Raw genomic sequence first — 21,366 nt, 5'->3', positions numbered from 1 at the left:
TAGGATGCAGTATTCATTTTAATGTACGAAGGCAGTTTTTTTTTCAACTGATGGTTCATAAAAAAATAAAAAGTGTAAATAACAAAATGAGTTTATTACCAAAAATTAGGTACAAACATGGTTACTTTTCGACATAATCATCATAAAGATTGAGGCATTTGTCATATCTGTGGATGAGCTTTTCCATAGAATGTTGAAGCCAATGACTTGAGATGGGCCCTAACATTGTTTTGAAGATTGTCATTAGTCTCGAACCTCTGCCCTCCTAACCACTTTTTCTGTTCAGGAGAGGTCTTCACACATTAAAAAGTTCCAAGCTGGGTGGAAGTCTTCACCACCTTAAAAAACCCAGCATACAGCCCCGATTTGGTGCTGAGTGACTTCCACCTTTCCTGAACAGAAAAAGTGGCTAGGAGGGCAGAGGTCTGAGACTAATGATAATCTTCAAAACAACATTAGGGCCCATCTCAAGTCATTGGCGGCAACATTCTATGGAAAAGCTCATCCACAGATATGACAAATGCCTCAATCTTCAAGATGATTATGTTGAAAAGTAACCATGTCTGTACCTAATTTTTGGTAATAAATTCATTTTATTATTTACCCATTTTTTTTTTATGGACCATTGAAGATTGAATAAAAAAAAAAAAAAACAGCCTATGTACTTCTCACATCAGAAGCATATGTGGAAATGTACTGATTTAATCTACTAATTAACTTTTTCAGATGCACTTTCTATTACCATTATTTTCAGTACTATATTCACATTTTTCTCAAAATTAATACACAAAACTAAGACATTTGAGAGGAACACCTTAAATATTGTGGTTAAGATTTTGATTTAGTCTAAGCATTTCAAAATATAATGATGTCAAGTAAGAGTAACCGATGTATTGTGAAAAACAGATAAGAATTAACGTTATCTGAGAACAAAACTGAATAATGATATAAAGATGAATAGTTTCTAATTTTGGAATAAGAATAATTATAGAATGATATGTCATTTCTTTAACAAAAGAGTTCAAGTTTAAAAACTGCTGTGTAATTAATTTTAATTACTTATTTTACAGGTAAATTTATACTGAAATATTTAGTAATAGCCATAAAAGATTTCTGTAATTCTAATTTTCAATTTCAATTTCAATGCATAAATATTTTATATTTCTTAATGAACAAAAACCTTTCATATACATCTATAAAAATTTCTGATAAATCATAAATAACCAACTTGTTCCATTATTATATGAAAATACATTGTAAGATGATAATATTTTCAGATTTTATCACAAATCTAAAAAGAAAATATGAACAAATGAAAAAATTATCTGAATTGCAACGGACTGATCCGTAATCCCAAAGTATCTTTGCCAATTTCGGCCACGTTACAGATCCTACATATGCTACCTTTAAATTCGGGAAAGTAGCTTGTCTGACAGAGTGGACATTTTGCTTCCGGTTTTCCTCGGTAGATTGGTTTATAGGTTTGCCCACAAAGAGAGAAAGGGTTATGCTCATCGTACTGTAACTGGTGCAAATCAGTTGGTGTTTTGTCACACACCTGCAGGATTTTTCTTGTTTGTGCTGCAACCTCCTGTCTTGGACCCAATTCTAATAACCTTCTGGCAAAAGATGCTGCTGTTTTATAATTTTTCAACTTGAAAAACAAATTTAACGCTGTTCTGAGTGTAAGAATTTGATGAATGGGTTGCAGATTACAGTGTGTGAAATATGCTGCCATTTCACATGTTCGCTTTTGTTGTTCCAAGGTTTCTTTGGGAAGGCCTTTACGTTCTAACTCTAGTGCAAGTCCCAATATGTACTCTTGACAGATTTCTAGTAGTTGCTGTGCTTCAGTTATCTCTTGTTTTGTTTCTACAACCAGCAATAAAACATTTAACAAGAGAGTTCTAAATCGATCTATGGCTTCTTGAAATTTTCCAGAAGTTGTTAGTTGATAGCAAGTCTGAAGACGTTGAATCAGATCATTCAGCTTGCATCCTATGGCTGGTGCTGAATTTTTACTACTACCTTCTTTCCAGTTACGTTGAGGATATGTATGCAGAGTGGGAATATAAGGTAAAGCTTGATATGCAGCTCGTGCTCTGGTAAAAGTTAGAAGGAAAAGTGGTTTCAAAGGAGCAAAATTTACAGCTCCAACTTGATCATGTAATAAGCGAAATGCTGTCTCAAAAGATCCTGCGAGAACATGATCAACCACCAATTTAGAATTATTTACCCATAACTGAGAAGGAGAAACCCCATGAGTTGGAGGTACAAAATAGCCATCTTCTCCAGCAGCTGCTGCAACAGGTTCCAATTCAGCAGGCAGTTCTAAGTCATCCTCCACTTCCCATCCACCAGCATCATCTTTATCAATATTCAGATCTTCTAAAGTTGGTTCTCCTCCACCTTCTTCATCAATCAATAACTCAGTATCAGCTCCCCAATCTATTACATATGGAACAGTTTTAAAATTATGGCTATCCCAGTCTAAATTATTTACAGTCACTAGAAAAGCTTACCTTCTTGAAGTCCGTCATCTGTCAACTCAGCTGCTAGTGCAGTCTTGCGTGTAGAAATGGCTCCTTCAAAGAATCCTTTAGAGACACTTAACAAGGGCCAATTTTCTTCACATTGCATTATTGGACAAGGTGGTTGTAGTAATACTGCATTTGGATCAGGTTGTGGAAGCTGTAAATTATTAGATTCTAAATTGGCTTTTAGTGCTTCTGCCTCCTCATGTAAACCATGGGTTACAGCACTTAGATAAGCCACTGATGTCTGTCCACAATTCTAAAAACAAACAGATTAAATAAATACATGTAAAATGTTTGATATATGCTAAAACATGCAGAATAGCATAAAAGCATTCACTTAATATATGATTCTTTTATGTTTTAATCATGAAACATACCTTAAGAATTTTTAATCTTTCAACCACATCACCAAGAAACAGAGCATTTTGAAACTGTCCACTGGTATCTTTTCTAATTTCGGCAATTTTCATCATCTTCCTCAACTTTTCCAAATTTCCAGTAATTAAATAGAGAAATGACAGTTTATCAAAATTTTTTGTACGCTGATATGCCATTTCAACTACCTGAAAAAAATTTAATGTGCAAAACAATTACTCACTAAAATTATTTTTTATTGTATATAGTAATTAATTAAGTGATATAAATTTAGAAATTCATTTGGCTTGTAAAATAAATAAAATTTCTAAACTGTGTGAGTATATTCATAATTTATATAATTAAGTAAATAATCTGGATTAGAAAGATTTTTAGATATTTAACTTGTACTTTGTCACCAGACAAAAATAATAATTCTTATTTTTATTATAAAATTACAGTATCTTCTTGAGAACTAACAAGAATAATAATTTGACTAATTAATTAATTAATTAATGAAAAGCATTATAATATCAAAGGCCTATCACAATTACATCCATTACAAGAGGCTTCGACTGCAAAGGGGCTGACCAGAATAGGAGAGGATGGAAAATGATGCTACAACTTTACTGTTTATGTTAAATTTATGAAGACAAATTATAGCTATTAGTTTAATGTTATGTAGTCAACATATGCTGTGTTTCACTCTAATGATACGTAATTAATGAGTAATAATCATACTATATCTTATAACAAAGTAAATATAAAAATCTAAGCTGAAGCAAAATGAATTCATCTCATTAAATGCCTATCATTACTAAGCAAATAACCAAGTATGGATTTATTGGATATATAAGTATGCTAACTATAACAAACTACTGGAAAAGGACAGTTGGACAACTATTGTGAATGTAACTTTTGAGTTGAAATTATGGACATTTTAAGAAAATTTTAAACTGGAATAATGGTTTTGACTAAATCAAAGGTTTATAGACCTTTTTTTGTCAGATGCTACAATTACAGTACATACTTTCATGTCTGAAAGATAATTTTTTATAATTTCTATTATTTTGCAAAATAGATGATCACTTTTGAAACACTGTATATATGAGGTAATATACAAATTATTTAGACTATGGCTATGATTTCAACCCAGTATGTAGCATTGGACTGTCACTTGGTGTAATCACAATATTGACCTTGAAGGACATGTAGCCATGGGATGGCACCAATATCATGATAGGGATGGGGTACTATTTAGAACTACAACCATGGACAGAGATGGACCACATGGTTCACATGAAAAAAGGTGAGAATGCTGTGAATATTCTTAGGCATTTAGGGGCAGTATATGATAATGGTGTTCCTTCACATGCAACTGCGTTAAACTGGGTGACAGGTACACACTGGCCTACAGAATGCAGCTGAGTTAGTCACTGGGATTCGTCATACTCCCACACCCATCCTATTTCTCCAATCTGATGTGATAAAGAATCTCCTGTGTGGTCACCAATTTCCAGACAGTGAACCCTTACATCATGCTGTCAGGGACTGCGTATCAGAGACACCAAAACAATTTCATGACACAATATGAAAATTACCAGAGAGATGTCAGCAGTGCACTAGCTTCCAGGGATTATATGTAGAATGGGCTAAGTATAACCTGAAAGTGACCGCCATTAAGGATCACATAGTGTAGATTAGTCTAAATTATTTGAATACAGTGGAACCTCGCTTAATGACCATGTTGCATAATGAGCAAAAACAAATTGTTAAAAATGATTCGCTTAATGAGCGATGTTTCGCATAACGAGTGACCAGAAAAGGGGAAGTCCTGGATTGTGCGCACGTGTCATCAGTTTGTGTTTAGCACTTGTTCTGCCAGCATCTAGTGTCGCTTGTGATCACACATTTTTCCAAACTTGTGTTCACACACATTACTTATAAACATCAACAACCATAGCCAGTTATACAATAAACAGGCCAAACAATATGTCAAATTCTTGGACTATGTAAAGGCTATAATTAAATATTAGAAATCAATTAATTTGACTAGAGGAAGAGAGTTATGCTGCCATCTCGTATTAAATTTAATGAGCAATTCCAAATTAAATTTTAGAAATGTCTAAATTAAAAATTAATTATTTATAATTATTACATTAAATATGAGATGACAGCATAACTGCCTACCTCTAGTCAAATTAATTAATTTCTAATATTTAATTACAGTGTTTACATAGCCCAAGAAATTGGCATATCATATCGTTTGGCATGTTTATCAGGTGACTTTTTTCTTTTCTGCAAATCAAATTCGCATTCTAGGTTGGTTCATTCCGTGCTAGAAAGAAAGATGAAGATGGTTCATGCTTCTTAACAATGTATATTGTATAATTTTCTTTGAATAAATGTTATACATAAAATATTTGAGTATTTTTTCCAGCGTGGAATGCATTATTGTATTTTACGTTAATTTATATGGGAAAAATTGTTTCGCTTAATGAGTAGGATTCTGGAACGAATTATGCTCATTAAGTGAGGTTCCAGTATACAACCCTTGTAAATTCATCATCATCATAATTAAATTGTTTCATTTATTAGCAGAATAATTTCAATAAGTTATATATAAAAATTGAACATTACCTGGTGGTTGCCTTGTAATAATGCTGCTTCTCCAAGTTTTTCCCAACAAGCTTTATCATCCAGAGTACGAGCTGCATCTAATGCAACCTATAAGTAAAAACAAAGTTACATATTTGTAAGAAATATTTAAATTCATATTATAATATAATTCTGTTTATTACCTAAACCAATAGCAGACTTTTCAGTTTTTAATTAATCTTTAAAAGTTTTAAGTCTAAAATTATTTATGCTTTTCATTTGAATATTAATGCACATATTTTCAAAAAATGTGTGGTTTTCTTCAAGCTAAAAGTAGTTTTTCTCAAGTACAGAAATCCAGTAATAAATAAATTCTATATTATTAGTACACTATCTTTATCTAAGATGATTTTCAGGAAAAGAGATGGACACAGGCGTAATTAGTCTATGTTTCAACTGCGATTCCATGTGGAACAGACTGACAACTGTGAGAACCACTGCTCTATATTAATTTAAATTCATCAAATATAAAACTTAAGATGTAAAAGCTGCAATTTACAATATTAACATGTTCACATGCTAGTGATGCCTTCAAGTGAACATTGTAACACCATGCATTGACTTGTCTCACAAGCATTGTAAAAGCTTGCTGTTTATTGTACTTCCACAAATATATTTTATACAATTTTTAAACACACATAATATATTTTATACAATTTTTAAACACACATAATAAGTAAACAAAATGTAAGAAAAATTTTTTAGCACACAGATAAGGCATTGCATGGGTACAGCAGATGTGTTGTTAGATTAATGCTTGATTCTAGTCATATCAAACTTACTTATATTAGAAAAGAAAAAAAATCAGAAAAGTTTGTAATTATGTTGATTTTGCTCAAATTTAGAAACAGTTAAATAAATCATATTTTGAATATTTTATTATTAATGCAAATACACCATAATATACCAATGGTTTTAAATGCTTACAGCAGTGGTCACCAAACTTTTTTCACAGCTGGCCAGATAACAGAGAATGTAAGCACGGGCTGTATAACCATTTTGTTCAATACAGCAAACTAAATACACACACACAAAAACATGATGGCTGCAGCAAGCTCATAATCGCCTTCCTTAGAAACCTCATTGTAAATACTTATACAAAAAGTGCTCTGAGGGTGTGACTATGCAGATGCGAGTGAGCAAATTTTCCGAGCAAGCAAGAAGAGGCAAGACAAGATAAATACCAAACCCTGTCAGATATGTGTAGGAACCAGAAATTCACTCTCACCAGCAATATTTCTCACTTCTCGCTTGTGCATGGTTTTCCTTTGTGAGAACTATATCACTCACAACTTCTCACTCACTACTAAATTTGTGTCTGCATAGTCACCCTGATATCGAAAGTTGCAAAATGTTGCCAAATTTTTTATTTCACTGATTTTCCTAAAAATTTTATTATCAGTTGCAAAAATCAGGTTGGACTAATTTTGACATTTCTACTTACACTTATTTAAATTTTTTTACATTGTAAGTTTAACTACAATCTATGATATTTCCACATAATTATATTTTAGCTCATTTGTGGCAGTGTGTGGCAACAGGCTGGATGAACTGACTTTGTGATCTATAGATTGGTGACCACAGGCTTACAGCTTAATAAGTTAAAAAAATTCTAACTGAATCTAAAATCCAATTACAGTAGAGCGTCGTTTATCCGAATCAATTGGAAACTGGGATTGTTCAAATAACCGATTATGTACAAAAAAATATATTAACCTATCTGATGTTGAAATTTTTCTCTGTTGCATGTCGCTTCATGTTAAATTTTCATCAATTTTAAGCCTAACGAAAATTTTTATAATAATCATCAAGGCTATTGTATTGTTAAAAATTATTTCCTTATTTTGTGCAAACAAAATATATTGAAAAATATAAAAACAAAAAAATTATACTTTAGAAGTTAATCTAGTATCAAAAACATTGGATTCAGCATGACACAGTCCGACTGGAAAGCTTTTGGTTAACCGGCTTTTAGATAAACGACGCTCTACTGTAATTGTAAAATGTGTACGTTTACATATATACAAGATTCATAATTTATATTGTTTAAAAATAATTTAAGTGCAAAAAAAAAACAAATAAATAAATAAAAATTTAAATTCAAAAACTGCAAAAAATTTATGCACTATTTTTAAGTCAGACATAACATCAGAATAAAACATCAGGAATTTGCAGACTTTCAGGTTATAAACCTAAAACGTCTGCAAATTCCTGACATTTTATTCAGTTCACTAGTTTAGGTTATACTTTGTTCAAAATAATAGTGCTATATAACAATTCAATCCATGAGAATATATGACTTTCTCACAATTGCATTATTATTTCAAACATTATTTCTTTATTTAGTCATGCTTTAATTTCATTTATATTTACATTGAGCATTAATTTTAAATTAAGTTCATAAAAAAAAATAACTTAGCAGAAAAATTACTGTTAAACTTTGTAATAAAGACAAACTTGTTATCATTTATATGAATATTCGATATAAATGTGTGATATGGCAATGCCACGTGCGGGTAATCTGCCAAGAGAGGATGCCTCCTAAGACTTTCTATGGGAAACTGGCCTCTATTAAGTGTTATAAACAAAGTAAACCCAGAAAATTCCTGGCCAATCTATTGGTGAAGTGTGCACCCAAAACCAACTACTACTAGTAGTTTTATCCACTCAGCAACTAGAAATGATTTGTTAAGTTTTACTACATATTGAAATGTACATCTTTATTTATTTCATTCTATTAATTCTTTTGTTTTATGTTCTTTTTATCATCATCAAAGAAACTCTGATTAGTTACGACTTTTCCTTTGACAAACTGTAACTTGTAGATTCCTTTATTTCAAAGCAACAATTCTTAAAATGGTTTTAATATTTGTATTCAATCTAAAACAAAGTAATAATTACCTCAATATTTCCACATTCTAATGCAAGAGCAAAACGTGTCTTTTCATCCTTCACAAAGTGTAATGCAACTTCTGGATAACCTTTCTTTTGCAAGTAAGCAATGATAGATTGTCCAACAAGTTTTGCATTTCGTACCATGTGTAAAACCTAAAAAAAATTTCTAATTTTAACAACTACAACAACAACAATAAATAAGTTATTTTAAAAATAAATTATTTCTTACTTCATCGTATTTCTTATTTATCAAAGCTAATTTAAAACGATATTCAGTGGGATCAATGCCCAGAACTCTTGGACGTGCTTCTCTGTCTAAGCAGTACACATTTGTATCTCGAACCCATGTAACATAAATGGGAACATCTAATGTTCGTATTATACCATGATCTCTACAGAATATTTTTTATTTATATAAGTCACAAATATATTTTTGTACAATTTTTAAAATATTTAAACATTTTACCCATTAGTAAGTGCATATTTGATATGATTGGATGTAGTGTAGATAAAAACTTCACTATCATCCCATGCACCACTCTTCACTCTGGTGTTTTCTTGAATGCTACAAAGAATGTCCATGCGTCGATTACAGATAGTAATAGTATGCTTGCTTAGGAATGCAACGTGACTCATATCTGCACTCCAGATGACATATTTTACTTTATTTGCTTTAACAGAAGCTAATGGTCTGTAAATATAAAAAAAATTTTTCTAAAATCTCTTCAAATAAGAAATTTTATTTAAAATATTAAAATTACCTGTTTTGTTGTACATCAAATAAAATCATTCCATCAGTATCTCTTAAAAGCAACATTCCAGTCCCAGCATAAAATATCTCATCGCAATTGGGTGCTTGTATTTTCTTTGATATCTCGTTCTTCAAATTTTTAATGACAAGCTAAAGCAAAAGATAGTTGTCTAAATAATTCAGTAATACAAAAAAAAGCTAATAAAAACCTTGAAAATTGTATTCTCTATGTTAATAAATACAGGGTGCTTCAAAAAAATCTTAATGTTGACAGAAGTAGCTTGTTATGATAAATTTGTGTGGCAGATTATCCTCTGAGTAGTTCTAAATGTGCAAGAAGTCATGATCAAATTATGCAATAAAATAAAAATTAAATTATTAAAATCTCTTTTGTTTTGTTAAAACTTATCTAAATTGTGAAGTTTCAATATTTACAATATATAATTTGACTGTACATAAGAAATTATAAATATTTTAAAATAAACTTTTCTTTATTATTTCTTAGCCTTATTTTATCTGATTTTTTTCATTTAAATAAAAAAAATCAGATAAAATAATAAATATTAAGAGTCAAATATATGTAAAGTAATCCATCAAATATATAATCAAGCATTTGCTGTCAATATTCTGATGTTTCCGGGCTGCATCATCACACACACATCCTTCAGATTGCAAACCAACTTCTGACACAACCAACTTTCCTTCAGATTAGAAGTTGGTTCACAATCTGAGAGATGCATGTGATGAAGCAGCAAAGATTTTCGCCAGGAAACATCAGAATATCGATAGTAAAAGATGAACAGGATGCCAAAGAATTCATAATCAAGCATTATTTTCTGTTCAGATTATCTAATATAATTTAATGTTTTATAACAAGATAATGAGTTTAAAAATAAAAAAATTTTTATATATGCCAATATTCTATTAGGCATATAAAATACATGTATAAAAAAAAAAAATTGAAAAGGTTTATAAAGTTTAAAAAAATTTGATATCCTTAATGACATAATTCATCACTCACAGAATGTGTTCTATCTAATACAGCAAATTTATTTCTTGCAATCCATACTGCTGTGACTCCAGATGATCGCTTACATTCTGCAGTTTCAGGGCTCTGAGAATCAAGATCCTTTGGAATCATATATAAATCATAATGGCTATTGTCAATGTTGGTAGTACGAGTACAGAGCAATACAGCACCTTCTGCTGGGCAATACGATAAGCTGAAATAATTCATATTTTATTCATATAAAAGTCTTTTCAAACAAACACTCAAAAACAATCATTTACCTGAAAATAGAATTTCGATTTCCACCTCGAAGTTGTAACACGGCAACGTCTTTGGAAGAGTTGAAGTCGAGCCTGCGCAAGTAACGATCCTTAACATAATAGAGTAAATTTCCGTGAACAGCAAATGCAGGCCTTTCTCTTTCCAGTTTAAAAATAATCATTCCACTGTCATGACCGGCAGCAAATAGATTTAATGAAGGATGAGCCGTCATAATCCAAAATCGATCATGTTCACGTCTAAATGTGTGAAGGCAAGTACGCTTTGACATATCCCATACTCGAATGCTCTTATCTTCAGAATTACTGAGAATAACTTCTTGCCTGTAAATGTACAGTAAAAATTATAAAATAAATACTAAGAAAAAACCTGTTGTTATTTAAAGTTATAATTTTCAAAATTTTAAATATTGACTTTCATTAATTGAGTAATGTTTCAGAAAAATCATTTTAATTATTACATTTATCTAATAACTTCATTATTTGATTTTCAGGAAACACATTCAGGTCTTTTTTTATTTACTTCATAAATATCAGGTGGTCAAAAAAGTTTTGTCATTTTTGTGAAACTACAAAGTTTAAAGAATGTTACACGCAATACACAATAGATGGCACTAAAATTCCAGCAATATGTTAATCAAAATTTAATGCTGACTCATCTTATATAAATAGAAGCAGAAACGTTATCTCTTAATATTATAAAAATTGACCTGAAGATGAGTACTCCAAACTCTATAATTTGTGCTTGTATGTTGTATGAGTTTAAACTTGGAACAAATGCTGTGCAAATGGCTCAAAAAGTATGCTAGACTTTTGGAGAAGGTTCTATCAGCACTCGTATCACCTAAAGGTGGTTTAGAAAATTTTCTTCCGGTGATGAGTCGCTTAAAGATGCGCCATGAGAAGGGTGGCCATATGTCATTAATGATGATGAATTACAGGCTGCAATTGAAGAAGATTCCGCACAAACTTGTCAGATGTTAGCACAAAGGTTCTCTGTAAGTGATGAAACTGTCCATTTACATTTGCATAGTCTTGGGAAAGTTTACAAGCTCAGCAAATGGATACCTCATCAATTGACACCTGCCAATAAGCTAGAGCACCTGAACATTTGTTTGGGATTGCTTCATCGCCATCAAACAGAAACATTTCTTGACCGTTTATTAACCTGTGATGAGAAGTGGCTCTTGTACAGCAATCCCAATATCCATCAGCAGAAGGTTTTATTGTGTGTATGGTGGACTACAAATGGAATTGTTCACTATGAACTTATACCATCTGGCCAGACTATTACTGCTAACAACTACAGTGACCAACTCCGTCGAGTTCACCAATCACTTTTGAAAAAACAGCCAGCTTTAGTGAACCATAAAGGTGTTCTTTTCCTACACAATAATGCTAGGCCTCGTGGCATGTGACTTTTGAACTGTCAATTTCGGAGATGATTATCTAGGCTTAAAAATAGGTGATAGTCAGAAGGGCTAATGTCAGGGGAATAAGGAGAGTGCAAAAGAGGTTCCCATCCAAGGGTCTGAATTGTCAGACCCTTCTGACTATCACCTATTTTTAAGCCTAGATAATCATCTGCAAAATCAACAGTTCAGAAATAGAGAGGCTATAGAAACAGAGTTAGAGAACTTTTTCAACTCTAAAGATCACGACTTTTATAAAAATGGAATTTATAAGCTTGTTTCCCATTGGGAAAAGGTGGTTATTTTATAATGTGAGGGTGGTTATTTTAATGAATAAATTGTGTTATTTCCTATATATTTTTATGTTTGTTTTCTTTCAACAAAAAACGACAGAACTTTTTTGGTTACCTGATATGTAAATTCTTATTCTTTGAGACAATGTGGTATATAACAAGGCATAGCTCTTTGTATACATATTAATGTTTTAACAATATACATTCCAAGATCCATGCTTATGCCAAAGACATTACACTAATTAATAATGACCCTATCTCATTACAAACAAAATTAAATATCCTGAAGATCCTGAAGAAACTGAAATTAATCATCAATGCGTGTAAAACACTTTTTATGTGCTTTTCTTTTGCTTGAAACTCTGATACTCCAGATTTTTAATTAAAAACTATTGCTTTTCTTATATTCAATCAATCTCTGATTTGGAGGTAAACTCACTTTTCATTTACATATTAAAAAATTATTAAGGGTTTGATAACTTGTTGTGGTATACTTCAAAGAAATTGGCAATTAGGCTAATTCTTCAAAGCCTGTTTTACAAATTTATTTTTGTTTTACTAATTTTCAGAATATGCTTTGATTGATTAACTTGTACTTAATAAACAGGGTAAATAATGAACTTTCTAAAATAACTTATACTTAATAAACAGGGTAAATAATGAACTTTCTAAAATAACTTATTAAATTCACAAAAAACTTCTAATTGTAAATATTCATATGAGGTAATTAGTAGTGATGGGACAATTAATCAGAATTAGAATTTAAAAAATTGGACATTTTCCAGGTTTGAAAATCAAGCAAATCTCAACTATTTCTGATTCTTATAATAATTCTTCCACATTTAATAGGATAATTAGTTACTTGAGAGAATTTTAAAAGGTAAGAGAAGTATTAACCAGTAAACCATCAAAACTGATATAAAAGTTAATACACCTAACCCTTGATGTACACAGTAATTAGTTCCTTATAAATTGAAAATTTGTAAATTGAGACTACATTTATACAGGAAATGGAGGGATAAATTCCAATTAATATATATTTTATTAACAAATATAAAACTAATTATTTTATACATATATCATTTTTAATTACAAAAATTTTTAAAACTTTATAAAAATATAAATATATGATGTAAAATTAATGAAAATATAATTCTTTTCTTTAAGTCAGAGATAATCTCGTCTCAATAATATTTGTAAGTCTTGTTTATTATCTGTATTTATTTATTTTTTGTCATATCTTTTCTGATACAAAACTATTGTGACTATATATATATTGCTATTTTACAATAATAGAGTATTCAGCCCATTATATTCAGCATGTTCTATTTGGGACCATAAGTAGATATATAAAATTTCAAACAATTACATAAAATAACAAACTTTTGGTCAGTCCAATTTTCAAATTCCACTTTCTGAAGATTATGGTTTCACGTTAGCTGTTAGCAGTTCCATATAACATGGATATAAAACCCTAGACATGTTTAGTACATATTGTGTGATGTTGAGATAGTATAAAATGGAGAATTCCAATTATTTTAAATGTGTAAGTTAAAAATGGTGGCAACACAATTAAAATCTCAGAATAATTAGCACATACCTAAACATTAGTTTTATCAATAAAAATACTTAAGAATATTTGAAGTACCATGATAAACTGAAATTGTGCTATTTGAATAACATATAAATTGAGATTATGCATATATATATTCATGTTAAACTTTAATAGTAATCCAGTCAATCTAAGTAAAGGTTTTTATTGTATTAAAAATTACTAAAAGATTCTTGAAAAGTTGATCACAATTATTTCAATCATGCCATATAATTTTATATTATACATTATAAAGTAAATGAGTAAAGAATTAGATTTAGCCTGTAAATATTACCTTGGATGAAAAATCACACATGATACATTATTGTAATGTCCTCTGCAAGTATCTACTTCCCAAGCTTTGGCCTCATTCATTCTCCAAAGTTTTATTTGTCTATCATCAGCTCCTGATACAATGAGTGATACTTTTGGATGAAATCCTGCCCAATTTACTCCTCGATCATGTCCTAAACAAAATAATTTAATTAATATTTATATATGGAAACTGTTTCTTAGAATATTTGCTAACTTACAAATTTAATAATTTATGTTATTTTATATCATAAAAAAATTAATATTTCAAATATTTTTGCTTTGAAATTTCTTTTAAAAATGCAAATTATGAATTTATTGAAATAAATGAGAAACATATCTTTGAATAAAATTCTTACCTTCTAAAACATGCTTCACAATAGCATCAGATGTTCCAAATAAATCAGTGTGGCCAGGATTTTTTAAATGCTCCTCCAATCCACCCGGACCAGGTGCTACATTTTTCTTTCTTAATCCTGATATATCCCATACTCTAACAGTTTGATCTAGAGATGCAGAAACTACCATATCTTCAGATGAATGAAATTGTGCACACATGACATAGTGGTTATGCCCAGTGAGCACACAAATACATGTACGAGATTGCCAATTCCAAATGCGAATAGTTTGGTCATCTGATGCACTTAGGATCCAAGGATATTCATGATGGAATGTTGTTGTACGTATGTAATCCAAATGACCAAGTAAAGTAAAAATACATCTACGTTGTTTATAATTCCATACCTGAAAAAAAGTGTTTTAATTTGAAATTTGTTTACGTTTACAAATATACAAGCATTTTAATATGCAGGATGCATAGTAAAGTCCTTATACACTGACTTGCAAGTGACACACAACATATAGTAATGGAAGCAACCCAAAGACAGGAAAATAAGAAATACACATTTTATAAACAAACACATGAGAAATGAATGACACATGAATGAACACAGGAGAAATACATGTTTTACTGTCTGCATTTAATATGCACATTAGTATTACATTTTCTATTCATGCTATTCATATACACCAGAAGTCCTTTTGTACTAAATCCAGTCATACTGTACAACTTTGTAATTGACTTTTTTAAAAACGTCAGTTACAAAGATAATGGCATTTCTTTAATTTTCTCAATTATTTGTTTTTTATTTGCGAAGTCATTAAATAAGTTTTCAGAACAATTTATGAATGCGTTTTTCAAAAATTTTCCATTATAATGATTGTTTTCAAGAAATGAGTGGTTACTTCTACATTTTACTGCAGATTCGTGAATTTTACTCCGATGGCCATTTACCTATCATATTTATATGTTTAAAACAATCTATACCAACCAGCATAACTCATTATTACAATAATTTTGTATAAGTTAACTCATAAATGTAAAACTTTTCAGAATTAAATTTGAAAATACTTCAAATAAATTTTATTAATAAAATATAAATATTACATAAATTTTATAATCACACTTAATTTTGCAAAATTTTGAAAATATTTTCACTCTTTTGAACAATAGAAACATTTAAACAAAAGATGTACCAGTTTTGGCCAGTGTAGTACCAGTTCTGGCCAGAAAACAAATTTAACTTAAAAATATAATCACAAATGAAACAAACTTTTATTGTTAACTGTGTGAACAGTTAACAATAAAAGTTTGTTTCATTGGACAGATTTGAATATGTGGTGATTATATTTTTAAGTTAAATTTGTTTTCTGTCCAGAACTGGTACATCTACCCTAGTTTCTTTTCCATGCCAAATATATAAGAAATAATTGAATCACAAATACATAATGAGCAAAGATGATAGTTTTTGTATTTTTGTTTACATGAAGTTTGATTACAAATTGCCTTATGAATTAATTTCAGAATCTATGTCTAGCCATAAACTTTGGCTTAAACAACTCCAGTGTTACTAATCCTCACTTTTAAACAAGTATTTGACTACTGATAAACCATATACAGAAGAGAAAGAATTCTGACATTACCAGTTTTCTGTCATATCAATAACTTATTTAATTACTATTGACCTTGTCATATGAAACTCCAATCTAGATTGAAACTATTGTAAACCACAGCTTAGGAGGTTTATACCTTATTTCTGAATGTGCTATATATCATTTGAGAAGACCAAGAGAGAAACAATTATTGGAAAAATATAATTAAAATAAATGGTTTCAAATTGTGAACAATCATGACAGTAAATATCTCTGTCTAAATCTATACTAATATATAAAGAGGTAACTAAGTTTGGTTGTAACAGGTAATCTCCGAAACTACTCATCCGATTTCAAAAATTCTTTCACCAATATTTAGAATGGACCTTCAGGGTGGACATAGGCTTAAACATTCATATAAATTAAAAGATATCATCTAGGATTAAGGCTTTTATGTCCAACAGATGGCGCTAACTCCGACAACCTAAGTTTGCTTTACTGCGAGGCATTACGCTTTTCTGTGAGAATGGACTAAAGCGGATTATCTTCTATCTATCTATATAAATAAAAATGTAATGTTCGTTTGTTCCTACTGATTCCTTTGAAATTTTGACACAACGTTGCATTCAATTACGCATGTGATTTTATATAATATACGGGTCGAAATTCCCCACCCACCGGGGGAGATGGACGGGATTAAGGCTTACCGTAAAGAACTTGGCTTCTATTATGCTATTTTAGATGCGGTTTTTTGTGTTTTAATAGGGTACGTCAACAGAATATACACTAAAAAGGTATTTTCCGATATTCCCCCACGGGGAGAGGGACAGGAATAAGACTTACTATAAAGAACTCTGCTTCTATTTATACTATTTTAGATGCAATTTTTTGCGGTTTTGATTGCGTTTTAATAGGGTTCGTCAAGAGAATGTACACTAAGAAGGGATTTTTTAAAATTCCACCCACGGGGGAAGTTTTATACATTTATAATAAATACATTTTGAGCCACAACAACGCGTGGCCAGGTTTGCTAGTAAACAATAGAAGAAATCAAGAATAGAGAGTAGACTTGGACCCCAGGAGTCTTGGATCCAGAAATCTTAAGAAACTGAACTTAAAATTAACAAAAAATTTCTCAAAAAAGAAGAAATTCTGTTTAAGTGTCATAATACAATGAAACCTCGCTTAACGAGCATAATTCGTTCCAGAGTCTTACTTGTAATGCGAAACAATTTTTCCCATAGAAATTAATCTAAAATACAATAATGCGTTCCATGCTGAAAAAATGCTCAAATGTTTTATGTATAACATTTACTCAAAAAATGAACCATCTTGAAATAAGAATTTGATTTGCAGAAAAAAAAAAAAAAAAAGCAAAAAAAAAAAAGCCAGCTAATATGTTTGATAAATACTCCAAATTCTTATGCCAAATTCTTGGGTTATGTAAAGGCTATAATTAAATATTAGAAATTAATTAATTTGAATAGAGGTAGGCAGTTATGTTTCCATCTCGTATTAAATTTAATAATTATAAATAATTAATTTTTAATTCAGACATTTAATAACCAATTCAAAATTAATTTTTAGAAATTTAATACGAGATGGCAGCGTAACTCCCTTTCTCTAGTCAAATTAATTGATTTCTAATATTTAATTATAGCCTTTACATAGCCCAAGAATTTAGCATGTTTATTATATAATGGGCTATGGTTGTTGATGTTTATAAGTAATATGTGTGAACACAAGTTTGGAAATATATGTGATAACAAGCGACATTAAGATGCTAGCAGAATAAGTGCTGAACATAGACTGATGGAGCATGCGCACAATTCAGGACTTCTCCTATCCTCATCACTCATTATGCGAAACATTGCTCGTTAAGCGAGGCAAATTTTTACAATTTGTTTTGCTCATTATGCAAAATACTCGCTGTGTGAGGTGCTCGTTAAGCGAGGTTCCACTGTATATAAAATAATGTAGATAATCATATAAGAAATATGATATAACCAACAACAGATGATATAGCTATATATCACAAATACACATTTTATTACTGTTTGTAATAAAATGTGCAAAATATGCAAATGTACTCTTTCATTATATTTATAATAATCAGTGGCAGATTACTAAATGTGCAGACTGTGCACATGTATACAGATCCCAGTTTGGTAAACTCTAGGCCCTGTCTTATCTGTAGCTATGTACTGAAATAAAATGTCAACAAAACAATAAACTTTTTCTTTTCTAATCTCTTGTGAGCCTTCTCAACTGCCTTGTGTACTGTCACTATTGGTAACTTCAGGTCACCACAAAATATGTAGGAGTGTTATGAGCATTTTCTGTTTATAAAGACCCAAAGGTCAGCTGCATCTATTGTGTGAGGAATGCTATTTTACAATCCATTAGTTTAATCCCTTTTAATATATGTCTAATGCTCTAACTGAAACACATGACTCATTGGGAGTGTCACCTCTCTCTGATTTTCCAAAACTCTAGTAATGGTGTTGCATAGAAATTGAACATGTCTAGACTGGTTTACATGATGACTGCCTCTCACATTTTGTCACTCAAAATTACAATACATATGGATTTACCTCATTTGAACAAACCTGTCACTTATTGGCAACTTTAGTTTGACAGTCATAATGGTGAGCAATGAATCAATTTCATAATTGAAGTAATCAATCAATGATGAAATCAGAATTATGTTAGATCATATTCTTGCCACTCAAGAGAAATTAATGCTCTTGCACATGCTCACAAGTTGAAACAATTTAAAAATTGTATTCTAGTGCATCATGTAAATATCTGAATTACTGAAAAATCTTGAAGATATATTTTTGAGTGTACCAAAATATCAATGGTAGTCATATTGTATAAACCAGTCCTAAAAATGAATACATTTTGGTCCAGCAGATCAATAAGACTAATTCTACATCATATTTACATAGCAACCATTATCAATTGTCAGACTAGCCAGTCAGCTTTGTGTACAGGACCCCCAAAGATCCTTAATCTGCAAGTGATGATAATATATTATATATATAACCATATTAATACATAAGTTATGATTCTCAAACACAAGACTGTGTTACTATTAAAACACTTGGCATTTATTCATCTTAATAAAAATGAATAAAAGTGTTTTAATAGTAACACAGTCTTGTGTTTGAGAATCATAGGAAATTATAAAACACGGTTTTGGAAAATCGACATACTATAAGTGTTAATATTATACAATATTTTAATAATAATAATATCATTACAAATCACATGTGATAACATTTAGAGTCACATGATTGTCAGTACCAACTTACAGTAATAGAAGACTAACCACAAGACTAGCATAGCCAAAGATGATGTCATTGTGACTGTGGGTCACATTTAGGACCACTGTCCTTTTGATTTTTTGATTATTATCAACATATATGGAAAGGTCACTATTGTCTCATTCAAAGCTATAATCTTACCCTTAGGCCTACTTTTAATATCTCTCAGAAGTTTAGAATAAAACCATTTTATTTCAAAACTTAACTTTTTGTAGTATAAAAAGTTCTGTTTACATGGTTCCATAGTATCATGTTTATATATAATTTTATTTTGAAGTTATTCTGAATCAATCTACCTAACATTTTAAATAATTGTATATAAAATAGCAAGTCTAAATTATAGTAACAATCATACGAAAAACAGATTAACCATCAAGCTAGAACTTATGTAATTAATTACACAGATATTAAGTAATTTCAAGATTGGCATCTATCCCACATCTGTCTGGAGACTACACTTTTCTTACGATCATATATATGTATTAAGGAATGGTTAATGTTACCTATGGTAGCGAACATGGCAGCTCATCTCAAACAGTGGGGACACACGTTCTAACCTAACCTAACCTATTCTAATAATTTGGTTGGCAATAATTATGGTAATTTATTAGAATAGGTTGGGTTAGAACATGCGTCTCCACTGTTTCAGAGACGAGCAGCCATGTTCGCTACCATAGATAACATTAACGTAAGAAATTAAATTAATTAGCCAAGTTCTAATCCAATAGTTAATCCAGCTTTATTGTTTAATTAATCCACCAACATCAACCAATATATCTGCTTATATCAAGCCTCAAAAATTATGTTTTATATATATGCCTGAAACCGCTTCAAAATACCAAAGGTGTGGCTCTAACGCAGCCAGATAAGAAGGCTAATGGCAGACTATTTCATTTGAAATGGGCTACATCACCTATTTGCTTATGCAGCCACTTCGAAACTGCTTTAGGGACGATTTACACACAACAGTGACGTGCTGGCACAGTGACCATTTGGTGCATAAACATCGATAAATATCACACACAGCCAATCAGAGTTTCATCTATGACAGGCAATCTGTATTCTGTCAATCATACAAGTGTCATACATAATATTCTGATTGGCTATGTGTGATATTTATCGATGTTTACTGCACTGTGCCGGCACGTCACTGTTGTGTGTAAATCGACCCTTACCGGGCACCACACCTAAGTTACTTTCAGGTAATACAAATTACCTAAAAGTAACTTCTATCCAGTTAGGATATATCAAGCAATTTACAAGAAAAATATGTTTTTGATATAATTATTTGCTTCTTGTTTCATTCTGTAAACATTTTAATAGCGAAGAATCAATTCGTTTGCTTTTGCTATCGTCTAGGAGGTGGGTGTAAGATTTGGGGAAGGTTCAAACTCCTCATTCAGAAGTGCAATTTTACCCACGTGAAAGTCTTCGCGGAATCTTGTAAGTTTCAACAAGTGGCTTACGAATTAAATTACCTTAATTTTATAATCATCGCCTCCGGAAACGAAGAGTGGTTGCTGATTATGGAAGCAAATTCCTCTAACGGGTCCATCGTGTTCGTCGAACTTGTCTAACAGAGTGCACATTCGGTAATCCCACAACTGAATTACGCCATTATGAAGACTAGCCAGGATCCATGGCCTTTTCGGATGGAAACTCAAGCCTTTAACTCGTGCCGATTTCGTTTCGAATTTGGTCAACATCTTTTCTTATTCCTGCCCTAGCTTTCTCGTTAACGCCACGTCTATCACTTCCTTTACTTCTCTAGATTGACGCGTGAGGGAGTGACTGGATAAATTTTATAACTTTTAATTTTAAATATGAAATCGGTGTATATATATAAATGATTTTTAGATGTTAAATAAGTTTTAAAAAATTAATTTCTATTAAACAGTATAATACTAGATTTTTTTAAAACTCGTATTTCGTATCGGGGTTAATATGGCGATTATTGAGTAATCGCTTATCCTTTGAAGAGCAGGCCGGAAACAAGGTCCTACAATGTATTCTAG

General features: G+C 30.8%; 1 protein-coding gene across 1 annotated transcript; it reads right to left on the bottom strand.

Annotated features, from left to right (window-relative positions):
• Positions 1-1,035: 1,035 nt before the first annotated feature.
• On the bottom strand, positions 1,036-21,129 carry alphaCOP (coatomer subunit alpha). Its single transcript, XM_067268390.1, has 13 exons — positions 20,830-21,129; positions 14,450-14,834; positions 14,074-14,245; positions 10,486-10,806; positions 10,217-10,418; positions 9,206-9,345; positions 8,911-9,135; positions 8,674-8,836; positions 8,451-8,597; positions 5,532-5,618; positions 2,915-3,100; positions 2,523-2,793; positions 1,036-2,448 (listed from the first exon to the last, which is right to left on the bottom strand). Exons 1-13 carry the CDS (start codon positions 21,055-21,057, stop codon positions 1,322-1,324), a joined length of 3,654 nt encoding a protein of 1,217 aa, XP_067124491.1. The 5' UTR covers positions 21,058-21,129; the 3' UTR covers positions 1,036-1,321.
• Positions 21,130-21,366: the final 237 nt, after the last annotated feature.

This window comes from Centruroides vittatus, unplaced genomic scaffold (genome assembly GCF_030686945.1).
Source record: "Centruroides vittatus isolate TY-2023 unplaced genomic scaffold, ASM3068694v2 contig_3255, whole genome shotgun sequence".
Lineage (NCBI taxonomy): Eukaryota > Metazoa > Arthropoda > Arachnida > Scorpiones > Buthidae > Centruroides > Centruroides vittatus.
Note: the sequence above shows the minus strand (reverse complement) of the source record. Positions and strands in the feature narration are given on the sequence as shown.

Coding starts and splice junctions, on each gene's coding strand:
- alphaCOP (XM_067268390.1), bottom strand. CDS start 21,057: ATGTTGACCAAATTCGAAACGAAATCGGCACGAGTTAAAGGCTTGAGT. Junction 14,246..14,449: donor TGTGAAGCATGTTTTAGAAG/GTAAGAATTTTA, acceptor TATTTTGTTTAG/GACATGATCGAGGAGTAAAT. Junction 2,449..2,522: donor AGATGACGGACTTCAAGAAG/GTAAGCTTTTCT, acceptor CATATGTAATAG/ATTGGGGAGCTGATACTGAG.